The 19655-nt window shown below is 45.5% G+C and overlaps 1 protein-coding gene across 2 annotated transcripts in view; it reads left to right on the forward strand.

Annotated features, from left to right (window-relative positions):
* ints9 (integrator complex subunit 9) overlaps window positions 1–19655 on the forward strand; it is a 69591-nt gene that overhangs the window by 34996 nt on the left and 14940 nt on the right. For both annotated transcript variants that reach the window (XM_060917941.1, XM_060917942.1), the window contains 6 exons: window positions 1266–1326; window positions 3106–3277; window positions 8726–8850; window positions 8994–9161; window positions 11959–12057; window positions 12452–12589. In XM_060917941.1, coding sequence (XP_060773924.1) covers window positions 1266–1326; window positions 3106–3277; window positions 8726–8850; window positions 8994–9161; window positions 11959–12057; window positions 12452–12589 — 763 coding nt within the window. The remainder of the gene's footprint in view (window positions 1–1265; window positions 1327–3105; window positions 3278–8725; window positions 8851–8993; window positions 9162–11958; window positions 12058–12451; window positions 12590–19655) is intronic.

Below are 19655 nucleotides of genomic sequence, written 5' to 3' on the forward strand. Positions count from 1 at the left end.
ACAATCCACTCTCTCCGCCTCGTCTCCTCTTTCGGAAAAAGCTAACCCTCTCGCTCCGCCTCTTCTTCTTTTTCGGAAAAAGCCAACCCAGTCGCTCCGCCTCTTCTCCTTTTTCGGAAAAAGCCAATCCACTTTCTTCTCTCTCGGTAAAAGGTAAAAACTTCTTCCTGAACCGGTCCCGTTGTTACAGTTCACTGCACAACAATAAGGCATGGGGGTTTTTCTTCGGAAATTCCTGAACGCACGTCTGCACTCAAGCCGAACGGCAACGTAAGTAAACGGAAGTGGACTCAACTCAAGCGGTTCGTTTGTCTTAAATGACGTCACGCGACGAGTGGTCACGAAAATAGCCGAGCAGAAATTCGTCACGATGTGCGCTAACTTATTTTAATTATTAGTTATTAACAATACTTCTTGGGATAAGAAGAAAATTACAGAGGGGTTTTTAACATATAAAGTTTCAAATGTGCATAAAATTAAAGCCGTTGCCTATGACCTTTTTTAAACAAATCTTTACAAGGGGTGCCAATAATTGTGGAAGGCACAATGTGTAGAGTCCCAATAGCAGGTTTGTTGCTATTTTTGTTATTTGTAAAATGAACGATAAGGGTTTTTTTCCCCCCCAGAGTATTTCAGAACAGTAGGAGGAGCTTAGCTGTCTATCAAACAAGACGGCAGGTAGTAAACAGGAAGCTGTAATATGTGAAGGCACTTTATTGATTTCCGGTGCATCGACTGTGTTTTTTTTTTTTTTTGCTGCATCCTCATGCAAAGATGATTATACAGAATCGTATTATCTTTTGGAAAATTTTATTGAAGACATGATTTTGAAACTTTAATCAGAGCTTGATTAAAATTTTATGCTTGTGCAGCTCTTTTCCAACTTATGCTCCATCATGAGTCTGTAAATATCAATTATGCATACAGAGGCCCACTGCAATGAAACGATATCAATTTATTTTCTACGTTCATCCCAAAATTCAAAAAGATGTATGATGTGTTAAGCATTTCTCCACCACTCTGCCAACAAAACAGTTTCAGTATTTAAAAGCTACGTGCTTCAGGAACAAGGCTTTCTCCTTAATATGGGAAATGTAGTAAAATTCACGTCGACCTTAACCCCATCTGAAGTACCTTTCCGGTTGCTTTGAAGGTGTCAGAAAACTTTCAGTATTGATGGAAATATACGAGGGCTTTATGGACAGGCTGTCTTTTTTTTTTTTTAATTTACTGGTTTTCTGTCTCTTTATCTCTGTTCTCTCAAGGCTGTGTCAGACGAAGCAGTCCAAGGCTTACCTTCCTGAACCTCCTTTTCCACATGCTGAGGTAAATCTGCATACCTACATCTACAGTGTCTTGCAAAAATATTGATCCCCCTTGGTGTTTGTCCTGTTTTGTCGCATTACAAGCTGGAATTAAAATGGATTTTTGGAGGGTTAGCACCATTTGATTTACACAACATGCCTACCACTTTAAAGGTGCAAATTGTTATTTTATTGTGACACAAACAATAATTAAGATGAAAAAACAGAAATCTGGAGTGTGCATGGGTATTCCCCCCCAAAAAAAAACGGGTCATTACTTTGTTGAGCCACCTTTTGCTACAATTCCAGCTGCAAGTCTCTTGGGGTATGTCTCTATTAGCTTAGCATATCTAGCCACTGGGATTTTTTTCCCATTCCTCAAGGCAAAACTGCTCCAACTCCTTCAAGTTAGATGGGTTGTGTTGGTGGACAGCAATCTTCAAGTTATGCCACAGATTCTCAATTGGATTGAGGTCTGGCCTTTGACTAGGCCATTCCAAGACATTTAAATGTTTCCCTTTAAACCACTGCAGTGTAGCTTTAGCAGTATGTTTAGGGTCATTGTCCTGCTGTAGAGTGAACCTTCGCCCCAGTCTCAAACCTCTGGCCGACTCAAACAGGTTTTCCTCCAGAATTGCCCTGTATTTAGTGCCATCCATCTTTCCTTCAGTCCTGACCAGCTTTCCTGTCCCTGCAGATGAAAAACATCCCCACAGCATGATGCTGCCACCACCATGCTTCACTGTAGGAATGGTGTTCTCAGGGTGTTGGGTTTGTGCCACACATGGCATTTCCCATGATGGCCAAAAAGTTCAATTTTAGTCTCATTTGACCAGAGAATCTTCTTCCATGTGTTTGGGGAGTCTGCCACATGCTGTTGGGCAAACTCCAAATAGGTTTTCATAAGCAATGAGTTTTTTCTGGCCGCTCTTCCATAAAGCCCCACTCTGTGGAGTGTACAGCTTAAAGTGGTCCTATGGACAGATACTCCCATCTCCGCTGTGGATCTTTGCAGCTCCTTCAGTGTTATCTTTGGTGTCTTTGTTGCATCTCTGATTAATGCCCTCCTTGCCCGGTCTGTGAGTTTTGGTGGGCGGGGCCTTCTCTTGTCAGGTTTGTAGTGGTGCCATATTCTTTCCATTTTGCTATAATGGGTTTAATGGAGCTCCGTGGGATATTCAAAGTTTGGGATATTTTTTATAACCCAACCCTAATCTATACTTCTCCACAACTTTGTCTCTAACCTGTTTGGAGGCTCCTTGGTTTTCATGTTTCTTGCTTAGTCATGTTGCAGAGTCAGGGTCCTTCCAGAACAGGTTGATTTATACAGACATCATGTGACACATCATGTGACACCTTGATTGCACACGGGTGGAACTTAATCAACTAATTATGTGACTTATGAAATGAATTGGTTGGACCAGCTCTTATTGAGGGGGTGAATACTTATGCACGCTTCAGATCCCCCCCCATCTCAATTATTGTTTGTGTCACAATAAAACAACAATTTTCACATTTAAAGTGGTCGGCATGTTGTGTAAATCAATCAAATGGTGCTAACCCTCCAAAAATCCATTTTAATTCCAGCTTGTAACGTGACAAAACAGGACAAACATGCAGGGGGATGAATACTTTTGCAAGGCACCATCTCATGTATGGGGACACAAGAATTTTTGGAAGTGAAGGGAAGCCAATATAGGGTCCCAGTATAAGAATGTAACAGACCCTGCTTCACACTGTGGCGATTTTTTATTATTATTATTTTTAATAAATCCATGATTTGTCTGATTTACACACACAGCTGATCCAGACCAACAAGCTGAAGCATTACCCGAGTATCCACGGCGAGTTCAGCAGCGACTTCAAACAGCCGTGTGTGGTGTTTACGGGGCATCCATCACTGCGCTTCGGGGATGTAGTGCACTTCATGGAGCTGTGGGGCAAATCCAGTCTCAACACCATCATCTTCACCGGTCAGCACACACACACTAATACTGTACATACACACCTCTGCAACAGTGGAAACTTGGGTTATCTGACATTACAGTCTGATTCAGTGTATTAACACACATTTACATTTTCCAAGCAAAAACAAGGGACTACAAGAACGCAAGAATAATGAGTTGAATAAAAATTAGGAGTTAATTCTTATGCCAGCGTTCTACCTGCTGGTCAAATATCTGTTGCTTTTTGTAAATACAGTTTGAACAGTAACTACAGGAGATGCGTATTTCATATTTTGTCTGGGAGTCTCGTCTCGTCTTCTTCCGCTTATCCGGGACCAGGTCGCGGAGGCAGCAGTCTAAGCATGGAAGCCCAAACTTCCCTTTCCCCAGACACCTCGGCCAGCTCCTCAGGAAGAACACCGAGGCGTTCCCAGGCCAGCCGAGAGACATAGTCCCTCCAGCGTGTCCTGGGTCTTCCCCAGGGCCTCCTCCCAGGGGGACATGCCTGGAACACCTCCCCAGGGAGGTGTCCAGGAGGCATCCGAAAAAGATGCCCGAGCCACCTCAGCTGGTTCCTCTCGATGTGGAGGAGCAGCGGCTCTACTCCGAGCTCCTCCCGAGTGACTGTGCTTCTCACCCTATCTCTAAGGGAGCGCCCAGCCACCCTGCGAAGGAAACTCATTTCAGCCGCTTGTATCCGCGATCTTGTTCTTTCTGTCATTACCCAAAGCTCATGACCATAGGTGAGAGTTGGAACGTAGATTGACCGGTAAATTGAGAGCTTCGCCTTTTGGCTCAGCTCCTTCTTCACCACGACGGACCGGTTAAGCGACCGCATCACTGCGGAGGCTGCACCGATCCGCCTGTCGATCTCGCGCTCCATCCTTCCCTCACTCGTGAACAAGATCCCGAGATACTTAAACTCCTCCACTTGAGGCAGGACTTCTCCACCAACCTGGAGAGGGCAAGCCACCCTTTTCCGGTCGAGAACCATGGCCTCGGACTTGGAGGTGCTGATTCTCATCCCAGCCGCTTCACACTCGACTGCAAACCGCCCCAGTGCATGCTGAAGGTCCTGGTTTGAAGAAGCCAACAGGACAACATCATCCGCAAAAAGCAGAGATGAAATCCTGTGGTTCCCAAACAGGATTCCTTCCGGCCCCTGGCTGTGCCTAGAAATTCTGTCCATAAAAATTATGAACAGAACCGGTGACAAAGGGCAGCCCTGCCGGAGTCCAACATGCACTGGGAACAGGTCTGACTTACTGCCGGCAATGCGAACCAGACTCCTGCTCCGTTCGTACAGGGACCGGACAGCCCTTAGCAAAGAGCCCCGAACCCCATACTCCCGAAGCACCCCCCACAGAATACCACGGGGGACACGGTCGAATGCCTTCTCCAGATCCACAAAGCACATGTGGACTGGTTGGGCAAACTCCCATGAATCCTCGAGCACCCTATGAAGGGTATAGAGCTGGTCCAGTGTTCCGCGACCAGGACGAAAACCGCATTGTTCCTCCTGGATCCGAGGTTCGACTATTGGTCGAATTCTCCTCTCCAGTACCCTGGAGTAAACTTTCCCTGGGAGGCTGAGAAGTGTGATTCCCCTATAATTGGAGCACACTCTCCGGTCCCCTTTCTTAAAAAGAGGGACCACCACCCCAGTCTGCCACTCCAGAGGCACTGTCCCCGACCGCCACGCGATGTTGCAGAGGCGTGTCAACCAAGACAGCCCCACAACATCCAGAGACTTGAGATACTCAGGGCGGATCTCATCCACCCCCGGTGCCTTGCCACCGAGGAGCTTGCAAACCACCTCAGTGACTTCGGCTTGGGTAATGGACGAGTCCACCTCTGAGTCATCAGCCTCAGTCTCCTCAGTGGAAGACATGACTGTGGGATTGAGGAGATCCTCAAAGTATTCCTTCCACCGCCTGACAATGTCCCCAGTCGAGGTCAACAGCTCCCCACCCGCACTGTAAACAGTGTTGGCAGAGTACTGCTTCCCCCTCCTGAGGCGCCAGACGGTTTGCCAGAATTTCTTCGAGGCCGACCGATAGTCCTTCTCCATGGCCTCCCCGAACTCCTCCCAGTTCCGAGTTTTTGCCTCCGCAACTGCCTGAGCTGCAGCATGCCTGGCCTGCCGATACCCGTCGGCTGCCTCAGGAGTCCCGGAGGTCAACATGGCCCGATAGGACTCCTTCTTCAGCTTGACGGCATCCCTTACTTCCGGTGTCCACCACCGGGTTCGGGGATTGCCGCCACGACAGGCACCGGAGACCTTGCGGCCACAGCTCTGAACAGCCGCGTCCACAATGGAGGTAGAGAACATGGTCCACTCAGACTCAATGTCCCCCGCCTCCCTCGGAAGCTGGGAAAAGCTCTCCCGGAGGTGGGAGTTAAAGACCTCCCCAACAGAGTGCTCGGCCAGACGTTCCCAGCAGACCCTCACCATACGTTTGGGCCTGCCAGGTCTGTCCAGCTTCCTCCTCCGCCAGCGGATCCAACTCACCACCAGGTGGTGATCAGTTGACAGCTCAGCCCCTCTCTTCACCCGAGTGTCCAAGACATAGGGCCGGAGATCAGATGAAACGACTACAAAGTCGATCATCGACCTCCGACCTAAGGTGTCCTGGTGCCACGTGCACTTATGGACACCCCTATGCTCGAACATGGTGTTCGTTATGGACAAACCGTGACTAGCACAGAAGTCCAATAACAAAACACCACTCGGGTTCAGATCGGGGAGGCCGTTCCTCCCAACCACGCCCCTCCAGGTGTCACTGTCGTCGCCCATGTGAGCATTGAAGTCCCCCAGTAGCACAATGGAGTCCCCAGTCTGAGCACCCCTCAGTACCTCTCCCAGGGACTCCAAGAAGGCCGGATACTCTATACTGCTATTTGGCCCGTAGGCACAAACAACAGCAAGAGCCCTCTCCCCAATCCTAAGGCGCAGAGAGGCGACCCTCTCGTTCACTGGGGTAAACTCCAACACATGGCGGCTGAGCTGGGGAGCTATAAGCAAGCCCACACCAGCCCGCCGCTGCTCACCACGGGCGACTCCAGAGAAGTGGAAAGTCCAGCCCCTCTCGAGGAGCTGGGTTCCAGAGCCCAAGCCGTGCGTGGAGGTGAGCCCGACTATCTCTAGCCGGTACCTCTCAACCTCCCGCACAAGCTCAGGCTCCTTCCCCCCCAGCGAAGTGACATTCCATGTCCCAACAGCCAGCCGCTGTGTCCGGGGATCAGGTCGTCGAGGCCCCTGCCTTCGACTGCCACCCAATCCACACTGCACCAAACCCCTACTGCTACCTCTGTGGGTGGTGAACCCACAGGAGGTCGGGCCCACGTCACCTCTTCGGGCTGAGCCCGGCCAGGCCCCATGGGCAAAGGCCCGGCCACCAAGCGCTCGCATACAAGCCCCAACCCCGGGCCTGGCTCCAGGGTGGGGCCCCGGCTGCGTCCTACCGGGCGACGTCACGGTCCTGGATTTTTTCTCCATAGGGGGTTTTTGGTGAACTGCTCTTGGTCTGGCCTGTCACTTAGGACCTGTCTGCCTTGGGAAACCCTAACAGGGGCATAATGCCCCCGACAACATAGCTCCTAGGATCATTCAAGCACACAAACCCCTCCACCACAATAAGGTGGCAGTTCTAGGAGGGGAGTCTGGGAGTTTGAATTCTTATTATTATTTTTAATTAATCCATTATTTGTCTGATTTACACACACAGCTGATCCAGACCAACAAGCTGAATTCTGAATTCGTTCTATTATTATTATTATTATTATTATTATTATTATTATTATTATTATACCCCTGCTCTGGGGGGGTTATACTGGTTTACCTCTGTCCGTCCGTATCTCCTTATTTCCGTCTGTCCAAAACACCCTTTTTCTCAGCAACCACAAGTCATTGCCACTTGGTACCAAACTTCAGCTTGGGGTTCTATACCGTTTTCAGGTCTGTCGCACATCGACGTCCTGTTTACCGACTGAATGTATTTACAAAGCATATAGGGTGGATTTACAAAATTTTCGTAACACTTTTCTCAGCAACTACAGATCACAGCTGCTTGATATTTGGTACAGAGCTTGAGCTTGGGGTTCTATACCATGTTTATCGTTTTCAGGTCTGTCACAGATCGACTTCCTGTTTACCGACTGAATGTATTTATGAAACACACGGGGTGGATTTTGACGCTATTTCAAGAAGCAAAATGCTATTTCAGAATGACAGTTTACCAGGATGGCGGCACGGTGGTGTAGTGGTTAGTGCTGTCACCTCACAGCAAGAAGCTCCGGGTTCGAGTCCCGTGGCCGGCGAGGGCCTTTCTGTGTGGAGTTTGCATGTTCTCCCCGTGTCCGCATGGGTTTCCTCCGGGTGCTCCGGTTTCCCCCACAGTCCAAAGACATGCAGGTTAGGTTAACTGGTGACTCTAAATTGAGCGTAGGTGTGAATGTGAGTGTGAATGGTTGTCTGTGTCTATGTGTCAGCCCTGTGATGACCTGGCGACTTGTCCAGGGTGAACCCCGCCTTTCGCCCGTAGTCAGCTGGGATAGGCTCCAGCTCGCCTGCGACCCTGTAGAACAGGATAAAGCGGCTAGAGATAATGAGATGAGATGAGTTTACCAGGATGCTGTTTGAAATCCCTGGGGAGAGATGCTGCTCTTTACTTACTTGTTTCAGGGTTCATTATTTGTTGAAGTCAACGTAATTGTCACTTTTCTGTTATTTTTTCGTCTTTACTTTCATCACATTTTATACCAGTTAAAAGTTTTGACGTTCATAGGTTTTCTGTATTTGGAATGTTTTCTACATTGTAGAACGATACTGAAGACCTCAAAACTATGAAATAACCTACAGAATAATGTAGTAAACAAAAAAAAGGTTCATCTTTTAGATTCTTCAAAGTAGCTAGTTTACCTTGATTACTTTTTGCACACTATTGGCATCATTTTAACCAGCTTCATGAGCGAGTCACCTGGAATGCTTTTCAATTAACAAGTGTGCCTCGTCAAAAGTCAATTAGTGCAATTCAGAAAGCAGGAAATGCATTTGAGACCAAACAGTAAATAGTAAATTCTACAACTGTAGTAATCGATATTATGTCAAGAACCGAACAACTAAGTAAAGAGAAATGACAGCCATCATTACTTTAAGACATGAAGTGTTTTTTAATTAATAAAAATAAACCATTGATTTAGAAGGCGTGTCCAAACTTTTGACTGGTACCTCGACTTCGTCTCGGTTATTATTCATCAATATTCACGTCACCTTTGGCGAATAATTATTAAACAAGATCAGCTGTGAGCTCCTGCTCCCTTACGTATCCCCCGCTCTCGCTTATATCAGAACGCAAGCAATCGAAGGAACAGGACACTTATTATGAATGTAAAAATAACAACATTAAGCAGATAACCTGTGGGAAAGATTTAAGACCAGTGTTTAATCTGAGCTTTTTGTGCCGTTCCATGCAGAGCCTGATTTCTCCTACCTGGACACTTTGGCTCCTTATCAACCCCTGGCCATGAAGTGTGTGTACTGTCCCATCGACACACGCCTCAACTTCCACCAGGTTTCCAAACTCCTGAAGGAGGTTCAGGTAAACACCGTGATTCCACTTCTGCATGGTGTGTGTATGTGTGTGAGAGCAAAATCAAACCTTGAGGTCATGGGTTAGGGACACGTTCAAACTGTGGTTCTGTAATGGTGTGGATATTTTCTTTTTTTGTGTGTGTGTGTTAGCCACTTCACGTTGTGTGTCCAGAGCAGTACACTCAGCCTCCTCCTTCTCAGTCTCACCGGTCTGATCTGATGTTAGAGCTGCAGCCTCCTCCTCTACCCTACAGCCGATGCTCCGTTCTCAATCTGCCCTTCCACCGCACATACGAACGTGTCCACCTTCTGCCTGAGGTGTGTGTGTGTGTGTGAGAGAGAGATTCTTTATTTGAAAATTTAAGAAAAATTCCAACCATCCAGCCTCATGCTAAATTAATTTAATCACAGCATTTTTAGGTAGCTCACATGAAAAAGCAGCTCATGTAACATTTTCATATTGTCAAATAAGAAGAAATGCAAACCTCAGGCTTCTACATGATACAATACGATTTCAGATCATAAGGCAACGATTCAATATTTGATGATGCTCCAAAAAGATTCAGCGATTTAGTTTAGTAGCCTCTGACCAGCTCTGTTCAGAATCTGGGGAGGAGAAGGATTATTTTAGGTAGCACTGTTCTGGGCCAATCATCTTGCTAACTTATTTACACATTGGTTTAAAAAAAAAAAAAATTAAAAATCTATCATGCTGAAATTTAATTACACTTTTAGTGCAAATCAACTTAGAATTAAATATATCGAATTATGACTATTTATTTATTTATTTATTTATTTATTTATTTATTTGATTAGCTTCATCAATCCTGAAATTAATAAAAAATAAGTAATAAAAAAAATATTTACAAGTTAAAGAAGGGGTGGGGGGAGGAAAAAAATGTATGTATGTATGGTAGGGGAAACACAACAGCATTAGCCAGTTACTGTGGGTCCATGGTATACATTAAAAGGAAAAAACAATCCTTTTTTTGATAATTGAACAATGTATCAGTGCTGTAGTCGAGTCACTAAACCTCGAGTCCGAGTCCAGTCTCGAGTCCCCAGTGTTCAAGTTATTAAAGAAAACTGAGTCGAGTCCAAGACTCCACCCGCACCATGTGACGGTGTCTGTTTCAGCGCCATTAACATTAGTTTGTTCCTGAACATGGCGTATGAACAGGTGAATGTGCTTCTCTTTATCAGGGAGTGTGAAGTATTCTGTCAGAGACGGTTGGGAGACGGATGTGAGTGTAGAAGGTGTGTTTATTAATACAAGTGAAGACGGTAAACAATCCAGAACGGCAGGCAAAATCGTAAAACGGTGAAACAGGCGATAGGTCGAGCGAGACACAAACAGGCTATCGTAGACTCAGCAGAATCAAAGACGAGAAACAGGAAATCAGGGATCAGGAAACCAAACAAGGAAATAAGGCTCGGTAATGTCTCAGCAACGCAACTCAATACTTTGCAAAGTAAGTGTGTTTTCACACAGTTTTTATATCAGCGCACTGATTGCGCCTTAATCCTGTGCAGGCGCGAGAGTCCGCTTAGCGTGTGTGCTGTCCAGAGCGCCCCCGAGAGTCTATCTGATGCACACGCCAAGGCGCGCAGGTGTGACACTCTTGCATGAAATTAGTACAAAATTAATGTAGATATAAATATCTTATGCCAAATTATTATGGCATGTTACAAAAAATAAAGAAAAAATCAGAGTCCTCGTCTCCAATTTACAAGTCCGAATGCAGTTAATGTACGAGTCTGAGTTATCAGTGCGCAAGTCCAAGTCAAGTCACGAGTCGGACTCGAGTACTCCAAGCCTGCAATGTCTCATCTCATCTCATCTCATTATCTCTAGCCGCTTTATCCTTCTACAGGGTCGCAGGCAAGCTGGAGCCTATCCCAGCTGACTACGGGTGAAAGGCGGGGTACACCCTGGACAAGTCACCAGGTCATCACAGGGCTGACACATAGACACAGACAACCATTCACACTCACATTCACACCTACGCTCAATTTAGAGTCACCAGTTAACCTAACCTGCATGTCTTTGGACTGTGGGGGAAACCGGAGCACCCGGAGGAAACCCACGCGGACACGGGGAGAACATGCAAACTCCGCACAGAAAGGCCCTCGCCGGCCCCGGGGCTCAAACCCAGGACCTTCTTGCTGTGAGGCGACAGCGCTAACCACTACACCACCGTGCCGCCCCAGCCTGCAATGTATTAATAATATTACACTTTTTTTTTTTTTTTTATAAATTAGCTTCACCATCAGTCCTAAAAAGTAATAAAAATCTTTAGTTAAATAAAGGGGGGGAAGAAAAAAAAAGAAGAAAGTAAATAAAATATGTATGTATGTATGGCAGGGTAAACACAACAGTGTTAGCCAATTACTGTGGGCCCAGGGTATACATACATTTATTTAAAAAAAAAAACTTTTTTGATAATTGATTCTTAATCATAATTTAATTGCACTTTTAGTGCAAATCAACTTAGAATAAATTCTCACAAATTATGACAATGTATTAACTATCTTTCTTATTTATTTATTTTTTATTTTATTCGCTTCACCATCAATCCTAAAATTAATAAAATAAGTATTAAAAAAAAATTGTTACAAGTTAGGGGAGGGGGGAGGAAAAAAATGCACATATGTATGGCAGGGTAAACACAACAACGTTGGCCAATTACTGTGGGTCCGAGGTGTACACACATTTAAAAAAAAAAAAAAAATTGTATTAATCGATTTATGATTGTTGGCTGGGTTCATTTCAGTTATTGCCTTTTAAATTGATGCATCAATCTGCATCTCTCCAAATCATCTGATTGTTACACCCCTCCTAATAAGTGTTTCTAGATGCGTGTGTTTGTAATGGTGTTCCATTTACTCAAGAAATTGAGGGGAGGTGAAAAATGTTCCCCCCCGATTTGAAAAGTTCAACTGGTTTTTAGTTCTTGTCTCAAATATTTCCTTCTGATCATTTACCACTTTCAGAACATCCGAGCGAGAGAAGCTGTGATAAACAGGAGCTCGATTTCAGTGCGAAGTTGAACGATGATCAGAAAAAAAGCTGGACCGTATTCCGTGTTTAAATCCTCTGTCTTTGTGCTTTCAGCTCGCCAAAACTCTTGTGCCCTCCGAGATTAAACCTGGCGTCTCTGTGGCAAACGTGTCCGCAGCTCTGCAATCCAAGGACAACAAGCACGTCCTCCAGGTTCGTGTGGAACAGAGATTAATGATAAACGTCTGAAGGATAAGTGCAGTAAACTCAGAGAGGGTAAAAAATATTCTAGTTTTCTGTGGGCAGTTAAAAACTCTGTGCTTTTGTGTGAAAGGCCTGTTTCCCCCCTAAGTTGTCAAAAAAAAAAGAGGGATAATGAAGACTTGTGTTCACTGCTTTATCATGTTTCATGAGAACTTCAAGTACTTATTTGCACTACTAAGTAGTACATACATAGTAGTGCAAATACTTACAACCGCTTTGGTACTCACTAAGTACTTCTTCAAGTTTTTACAAACTCAAGGTCGTATTCTTTCTCGGGGAAAAATAGCAGCATTTCTCCTGTGTGTGTGTGTGTGTGTGTGTGTGTGTGTGTGTGTGTATGTAGTTGGTGCCCAAGCCAGCTCCTGTAGCTCCCAGTAAGAAGAGGAAGAGGCTAATGGAGGAGGTTCCTGAGCTGTCGAGCCCAAAGCCCCTGCTGAGTGGAGCTGTGCCTCTGGAAACCTTCCTCGCCTCACTGCACAAGGTGAGAAAGAGCTGGGCACGAGGCAAATAAACATTCATGTAATAAATAACAACAATAATAATAATAATAATGCTACAAAGCCAGGAATGATCACACTATCATATCCCATTTTGGATGTAATGACACACCGATATTATCAACGTGTATTTTATTTTTTAATTTTTTTTATTTTACCAACTTTATTGGACTGTTACAAAATAAACATAAAAAAAAAGAAATAAACATTAAAAAAAAAAAACATAATAAAGTAAGTCAGCCCAAAGGGGAGAACGCGAACGGGCGACCCACGCAAGGCGTTTCCCCGAAGGTATAAAAGAGAAAAATCATACAATTAAAATTAGACTAAATTGATCTGTGGCAACCACAGTTACGGTACACAGACCAAGTACATGAAAAGTCCGTATTATAGATGGAGGTCAGTAATTCAAAGTACAGCTCTAATAGGGATGATTTGAAAACAGGGAGGCTACGGAATTTATCTGGGGAAAAATATTTACATACATAGTTCCATGGTTTAACAATCCTATTGAAGGATGAGGCCTGATAAGTTGAAGTTCTGCAGTGTGCAGGTTTTAAAATTAATTTCGGGTTTTGGGCCCTAGACCGGTCTAGTCTGGCTAACGCGACTTCAAAACTCTGCGAGCATTTGGTCTGGCAAAGATATTAAGTCCAACCGTTTCCCAAAGTGCGTGGTTGACCCGCCTCCCTGAAATGCCTCAGTTTGCTACTGGTCGAAGCCAGAAAAGGCTGTGACGAAGCTTAAACCAATCACATCACTCTTTCCTCTGACGTATGTGACGCGACGGGGCTAACTGGTAGATTAAACTCTTGCCGAAGCCGGTCGGGAGCAAGGCGAAAACGTCCTTCCTTTCAATAAATACCTCCAGGGCTGCTCTTTGCTCCGTTTTCAATGAGAACTTGCTCCATGCTCGTAATGTTTCTAGTGAATGAAGCGCTTCCGGCATAGATTCTGTAAACAATCTATGGCTTCCGGTCGCAGTTCTACTACGTCAGTGCCTTGAACACGCCTCTACCCAGGGCCGTTGGAGATGCTCAAAGTTGATTGGCTCCCGATTTTTCGGGAGCTTGGAAGAGCTGTAGATAGCTTGCCTTGCCAGACTAAGCTCGCAACAGGCCCTCGTGTTGCGTCACGCTTAGGATGGGTGGGCCCAGGCTAAGACCGGTCATGAGTTACAAAAGACACATAGAGGTTTATGTTCAAATCTGTTTGGCTATTAATGCATTTATATACAAAGACTAAGTCTCTAATCTCCCTATCATAAGTCAGAGGAAGCAAGTGCAGGCTTCTGAGTCTGTCTGAGTAAGTAGCATCCCCAATACGCTGTTGTAGTATCCAGCGCGTTGCACGTCATTGGACTCTCTCTAACAGGCTCTAAGGTTGACACTAGCAGGGGACCATACTTCAGACACGTAACAGAGCTGTGACTTGACAAGCGACAAATATAAAGTCCTCCTCACTTGAATTTCCGTCAGCAAGGGACAGGATCTTTTTAGAAAGCCAAGCATCCGGTTAGCCTTGTTGACTATTGAGCAGACGTGCGAATCCCATTTTAAATTACTTGAAATAACCACGCCCAGGTCTTTTTCTTCATCAGTTCGTTGAAGGCACGTGCTGCCCAGGTGGTAGTCGTGAATGATTGGAGTTTTTTTCCGCGTGACGGTTAATATTTTGCACTTGTTGGCATTATACTGCATGTTCGATTCACAACTCCACCCCTCAGCATTGGCTAGATCGCGCTGTAACTGCTCGCTGTCTTCGGATGTCAGGATAGTGCGATAGTGTGTAGTGGCCTGGAAAACTTTTTTATACTGTACATAGTTTTTAAAAGTTTTCCTGAACTGAAATGTGTCTCTCTCTTTTTGCGTGTATCTCAATCAGAAGGAAAAGTTCCAGCATTTTAAAAGCTGGTTAAGAGAGAAAAATGCTTTCATTTCATTCCACTTAAAGATATTTCTCCTACCTCTGCATTTATTACAAGTGTCAGGAGTGTTGTGTGACCGGAGAATAAGTGCGAGAGTGAAAGGACAAGTGTACAAGTCAGTGGTGCTGTATTCAGCAGAAAGATGGCATGTGAAGAAGGTTCATGAGAAGAAGCTGGATACCATGGAAATGTGGAATCCATTTAGAAATGAAAAGAATTAGAGGGACAACGAAAGTAGGGAAGATATCAGAGAAGGTACAGGAAAGGAGGTTGCAGTGGTATGGTCATGTGATGAGGAGCGAGGAGAAGTATCTGACACACAGATCTCTGCTTGCCTGCGTGACATCCAGAGCTGGCTGGACAACCATCACCTGAAGCTCAACCCAGGCCAGACAGAGATAATCTACATTCCCGCTCCATCCTCTCCATCCCTGGACATTGTCATCTCCATGAGGGACATCTCTAGGTCTCCTTCACCCAGGGCGAAGAACCTAGAGGTCGTGTTCGACGACAAACTCTCCTCCTCGGTGAACATCGCTGCAGTGACCCAGATGTGTCCTCTGCAACATCCAGAGGATCTGCCCTTTTCTTACCACCTAATCTACTCAGCTCCTGGTTCAAGTGCTGATCATCTCTCGCTTGGACAACTGCATCTCTTTCCTCGCTGTCCTTCCAGCTCATCCAGAACACTGCAGCTCACCTGGTCTACAACCTCCCTCGTTCTTCCCATGTCACCCCTCTGCTTGCTGACCTGCACTGGCTACCTATTGCAGCTCGTATCAAATTTAAGACATTAGTGCTAGCTTACCAGGCTCTCCAGAGTCTGATCCACCACTACACACCAGCCAGATCCCTACGCTCTGCTACTACTGGTCATCTGGCCCCTTCTCCTTTCCTTTCCGCTCCTGCCTAGCCCGCTCAAGACTGCTGTCTGTCCTGCTTCCCCTTTGGTGGAACAACCTTCCCATTGAGGTCAGACCTGCTGACTCCCTGACCACCTTCAAGCGCAGACTGAAGACTCACCTCTTCAGGCAGCACCTCTCCCCTTCCTCCCTGCGTTTCGGTCTTGACCAACCCAGGCTGTGTACGGTTGAACCTGGGGTTAGCCGTTTTGGGTTCTTTATTTAGTTACACTTTATATGGTTGGTTTATTTCCTTGGCTGTTTGAGTATTGGTACTTCAGCAGAATATTACACTCAGTATTGCTGTCACTTGTTCAGTTGGCACTAGAACTTTCTTGTCTAGAAGTTTAGCACTTCATGTACCTGACTTTTGCACTCGTTGTATGTCGCTCTGGATAAGAGTGTCTGCTAAACGCCATGTAATGTAAAAGTAATGTATGTTGGTAGAAGAGTGATGGACATGGTGGTGGAAGAAAAAAGAAAAACAGGAAGACCAAAACAAAGATGGTTAAAAAATATTAGAAAGGCCTGTCTGGACAAGAAGTGAGCAATCGTGCAGTATGGAAGAGACTTGTCAAATCTATTGACCCTACATAGAAGTGGGAGAAGATGGTGGTGGTAGTAGTAGTCGTTGGCGGCGGCTGTCCATCGCTAGCATTGATGACTGCTTCATTAGGATGTCGAACCAAAGTGACAGAGTTGCCTGCAGCAGTGGCACGAACAGCCCAGCCGAGCCGCCATGGAAATGTCTGGCTGTGTGAGCTCTCGCAGACTCTTTTCCTTTCCTAACAAAGCGCCTTGCACAGTAAGGTAAGACAAATGATGTCATGCCCCCATTGTGTTGTCTCTCTGGACCTCCAGACTTGATGCCAAGTGGTGCACAAAAGTGCCACAGACCTGACGGGTATGGAAGTTGTTAGGTCAGAGATTCACCGTCTCTTCCTCTTGCTCCAACCGGAGCGATCACCCTCTCGCAGATCGGTCCCTTCGTGTCACCCAGAATTCTGGGACGAATCGCGAAGAAAGACAGGAACAAGAATCTTTCACAGTCTTTATTCACAAGTCACCGAAAAGACAAAGACTACAGCAGATTTTATATGTGTGTGGGTGCAGACTGCATGTGAGTGAGTGTGTGTGTAGGGGGGAAGAAAGACTACGTGCAAGTGAGGAGACCTTGGTCTGAGCAGGTCACATCTTAATTACATCAATAATAAGCAAAATGTTCAGACACATTTCTGATCAATAATGAGCAGAATGTTCTGATAGAATGTTCAGACAGATATCAAAGGCCATTTCTTACGCACAGCCTATTCTTGATAGCACAGGGCAATATGTTCTTATGATAGCAATGGAATTTTAAGCAAAATACTGTTTCTAGCTAAACAGAGGGTCACAAAATAGATTAATGCCTTCTTGGTCAAGAATAAATCCTTACAGAAGTTGCCCCGCAGTGACAACTGACTTGCCGAGTGATGCCATCTGTTGGCCGTTTGAGTGGCTCTTCTGCATGCCATCTGGTGGTGCGCCATTGACCCTGTTGGGCTCTTCTGCAACATCGCACTGAAAAGCACCCTGCTACCAGCACCTTATTAGGTGATGTGATGTACTATTGAACCCCGAGCTGGAACCCAGGCAGGTGCTACCACTCCGGGTCAGAGCGTTCCTGGGAGCAATGGTGATTAAGGGGTAACTCCACTTTCCCCAATACTCAAGTCCTCCTGGACCAGAGACTCACCAACGGTCGCAGTTTAAAGTCATATCCAGGACGACAGTAGTAGTCGTCGTTGTATGGAAAAACATTACTGAACAATTTTAAAGGATGTGGCTAAATGAAGACAAAGGTCGCAACCTGTAATTCCCAGCCTCCAACCAGGAACAGCCAAAGAAAGCACAGAGTCACCCTGAAATTCCTACATGTCAGCTCGGGGTAGTCTTCTCAACTATGAGTTCCTTCCTGGTTTTCAGAATTACGTCAACTCAGCATGGCTCAAGGGATCTAAATACAGGCGTATTCGCTTGTTAAATCTAGAACATTGACTAAACCGTTTGCTGTTCAAGGAGGAAAATGTACATCGGTCCCCTCAGGGAGCTGGCTCCTTCATTGCTAACAAAAGACAAATGTGGAATAACTTGCAAATTATCACTTACAACGCAAGTGCTGTATTTATTAAATGTACTCCTTACTCATTATGATCTTTATAAGCAGCCAAGGCAAGGTTATAAAATAACCAAAATGAAAGCATTCACATGTTGCTTGGGAAAGAATATTTATGTTTTCTTCAAGTAGAGGTGGCGGAAAAGTTTCATTGTGGACCAAACTCGATTTTATGTCCTATTTGGCCGTTTATTAGAAGTTATCTGCGGTGACATCCGACGGATTTTCCCAGACATCCATACAAATAATCGAAGCTATAATCACAACAGTTGATTTACGGGTTTAGATCCAGCATTTCCGAAATTTTGTTTTCACTCAGGAATTCTGATTAGAGTTCAATTTGATACAGGAAGTGAATGAAAAGTGCTGCACATCAGTGAGACGACTTCTTATTAATGCAGTAGCATTTTATCATGATGTTTGATGGTCTCTGGGACGTGCACTTCCATAGAGGCAGGGAATTAGTGCAGTGTAATCTGGTCTCTGTTACTGTTCAATCCCCATTAAGAGGATGGAGATGGAGGGTGATGGATGAAGCCATCCACTTTTCATAGTGTCAGGGTCTCGTGTGTGTAATATAGAGAGCGTTCGCGAACACTGTGTGTACCAGAGCCGCTTCATTTCTGTTCCATTACCAGCTTTAAAATCTCGAGATCCGGAGTGAAAACTAGTGATGTAAGACATGAGAAAGCTCGGAGCCATTTTCTACTCCGTGTGTGTGTGAGAGAGACTCTTTAGGCAGGAGAAAGGCTGTGGGATTTGAGGATTAGACCCCTGATGGCATTTTAAATTGATGCACAGAGGTGGGGCACACAAATTAAAGTGGAAAGAGAGTAGCTTTAACACCATCTGTGTGGTCTGAGAGAACACTGCTTATTATTTTTCATGGCCAGCATGAAGGAAGATTGGAAATTCGAGCCGTTTCCGAGACCGTCCCAAATGTGGGCGTCATTACAAACTTGTATTTTATCGTTTAACGTTGTAGTATTTTCAAAACTTACGTTATAGCAGACGCTCCCTCAACAGCTTGTCCTTTTCTCGCTTGAAGTTAGTAATACAAGAAATCGCAGCTCGTCATGGTCCCGAGAAACTCCCAAACTTTCCGTCTTGAAGGCTTTCCCATGTCTGAACACTTGCTTCTGACTGTTACTAAGGCCGAACCCCATTTCACCCCTTGGACCAACCCCTTGGCCCTTCCCCTCCATTTTGCGCGTTCACGTGAAGGGGTAGGGGTATCCCAATCCCAGTTAACGCGGAGGGGTAGGGGAAGGGGTAGGGCTTCTGTACCCCTCCAAACGGAGATTTTCCTGGAGCTGACTCCGAACGAAGGGGTTTGAGTGATTTCCCACAATGCCATGCGGATTTCAGTGAGATTTCATGCGGATTTCAGAAAGATGGCGGTTCCCGCGGCGAAAGATTGTCATAAATGTATTTTCTCCATTATTTACGTGTTTTAAGTTGTTATCCAGAGGAAACACACCGCTTGATTCGCTTTCGAGCTGAGAATGAGCAGCGATTTCTGAAATCCAAGCTGCTGCTAAAAAGCTTTGGGAGTGAGTATTGTTTTCGGTTGCTTGACGTTTTGTTCTGTTATTCTCGCTTTTATTGTTTACATGAGTGTTCTGACACCTCATTCTGTCGGATGTGGTGCACGAAGCGCCAAAGATATCCCATTCAGTGGTGTTAGTTAACAAATCACACCCTGCCAGCAGAGATTTCTGGTTCTGCCTCTGGCTCTGACTGTAGCGGCTGGTCGCAGCCAATGACGCATTTGGTCGCGTTTTGCTAACGTAAACGCTGACGGAGGTACGCGATGACGTATGCGATCGTTGAAGGGCTATCCCAATACGTAGGGGTTGAATTTCAAGCCCTATCCCTTGTAGCTCAGTTTCAAGGGGAAGGGCCAAGGGGAAGGGGGAGGGGTAGAAATTAGAATTGGGATTGGGCCTTAGTGCTGACACTGGAGACTCATTCCAAAAATTCGAAATAAACAAGACCGTCAATGACGGCGTAGCTCACTCCGGCCCCGTCTAGTCCAGAAGGAACGATCTAAAGTTGCGCAATAA

Source organism: Neoarius graeffei, chromosome 3 (assembly GCF_027579695.1).
Source record: "Neoarius graeffei isolate fNeoGra1 chromosome 3, fNeoGra1.pri, whole genome shotgun sequence".
In the NCBI taxonomy this organism is placed as follows: Eukaryota; Metazoa; Chordata; class Actinopteri; order Siluriformes; family Ariidae; genus Neoarius; species Neoarius graeffei.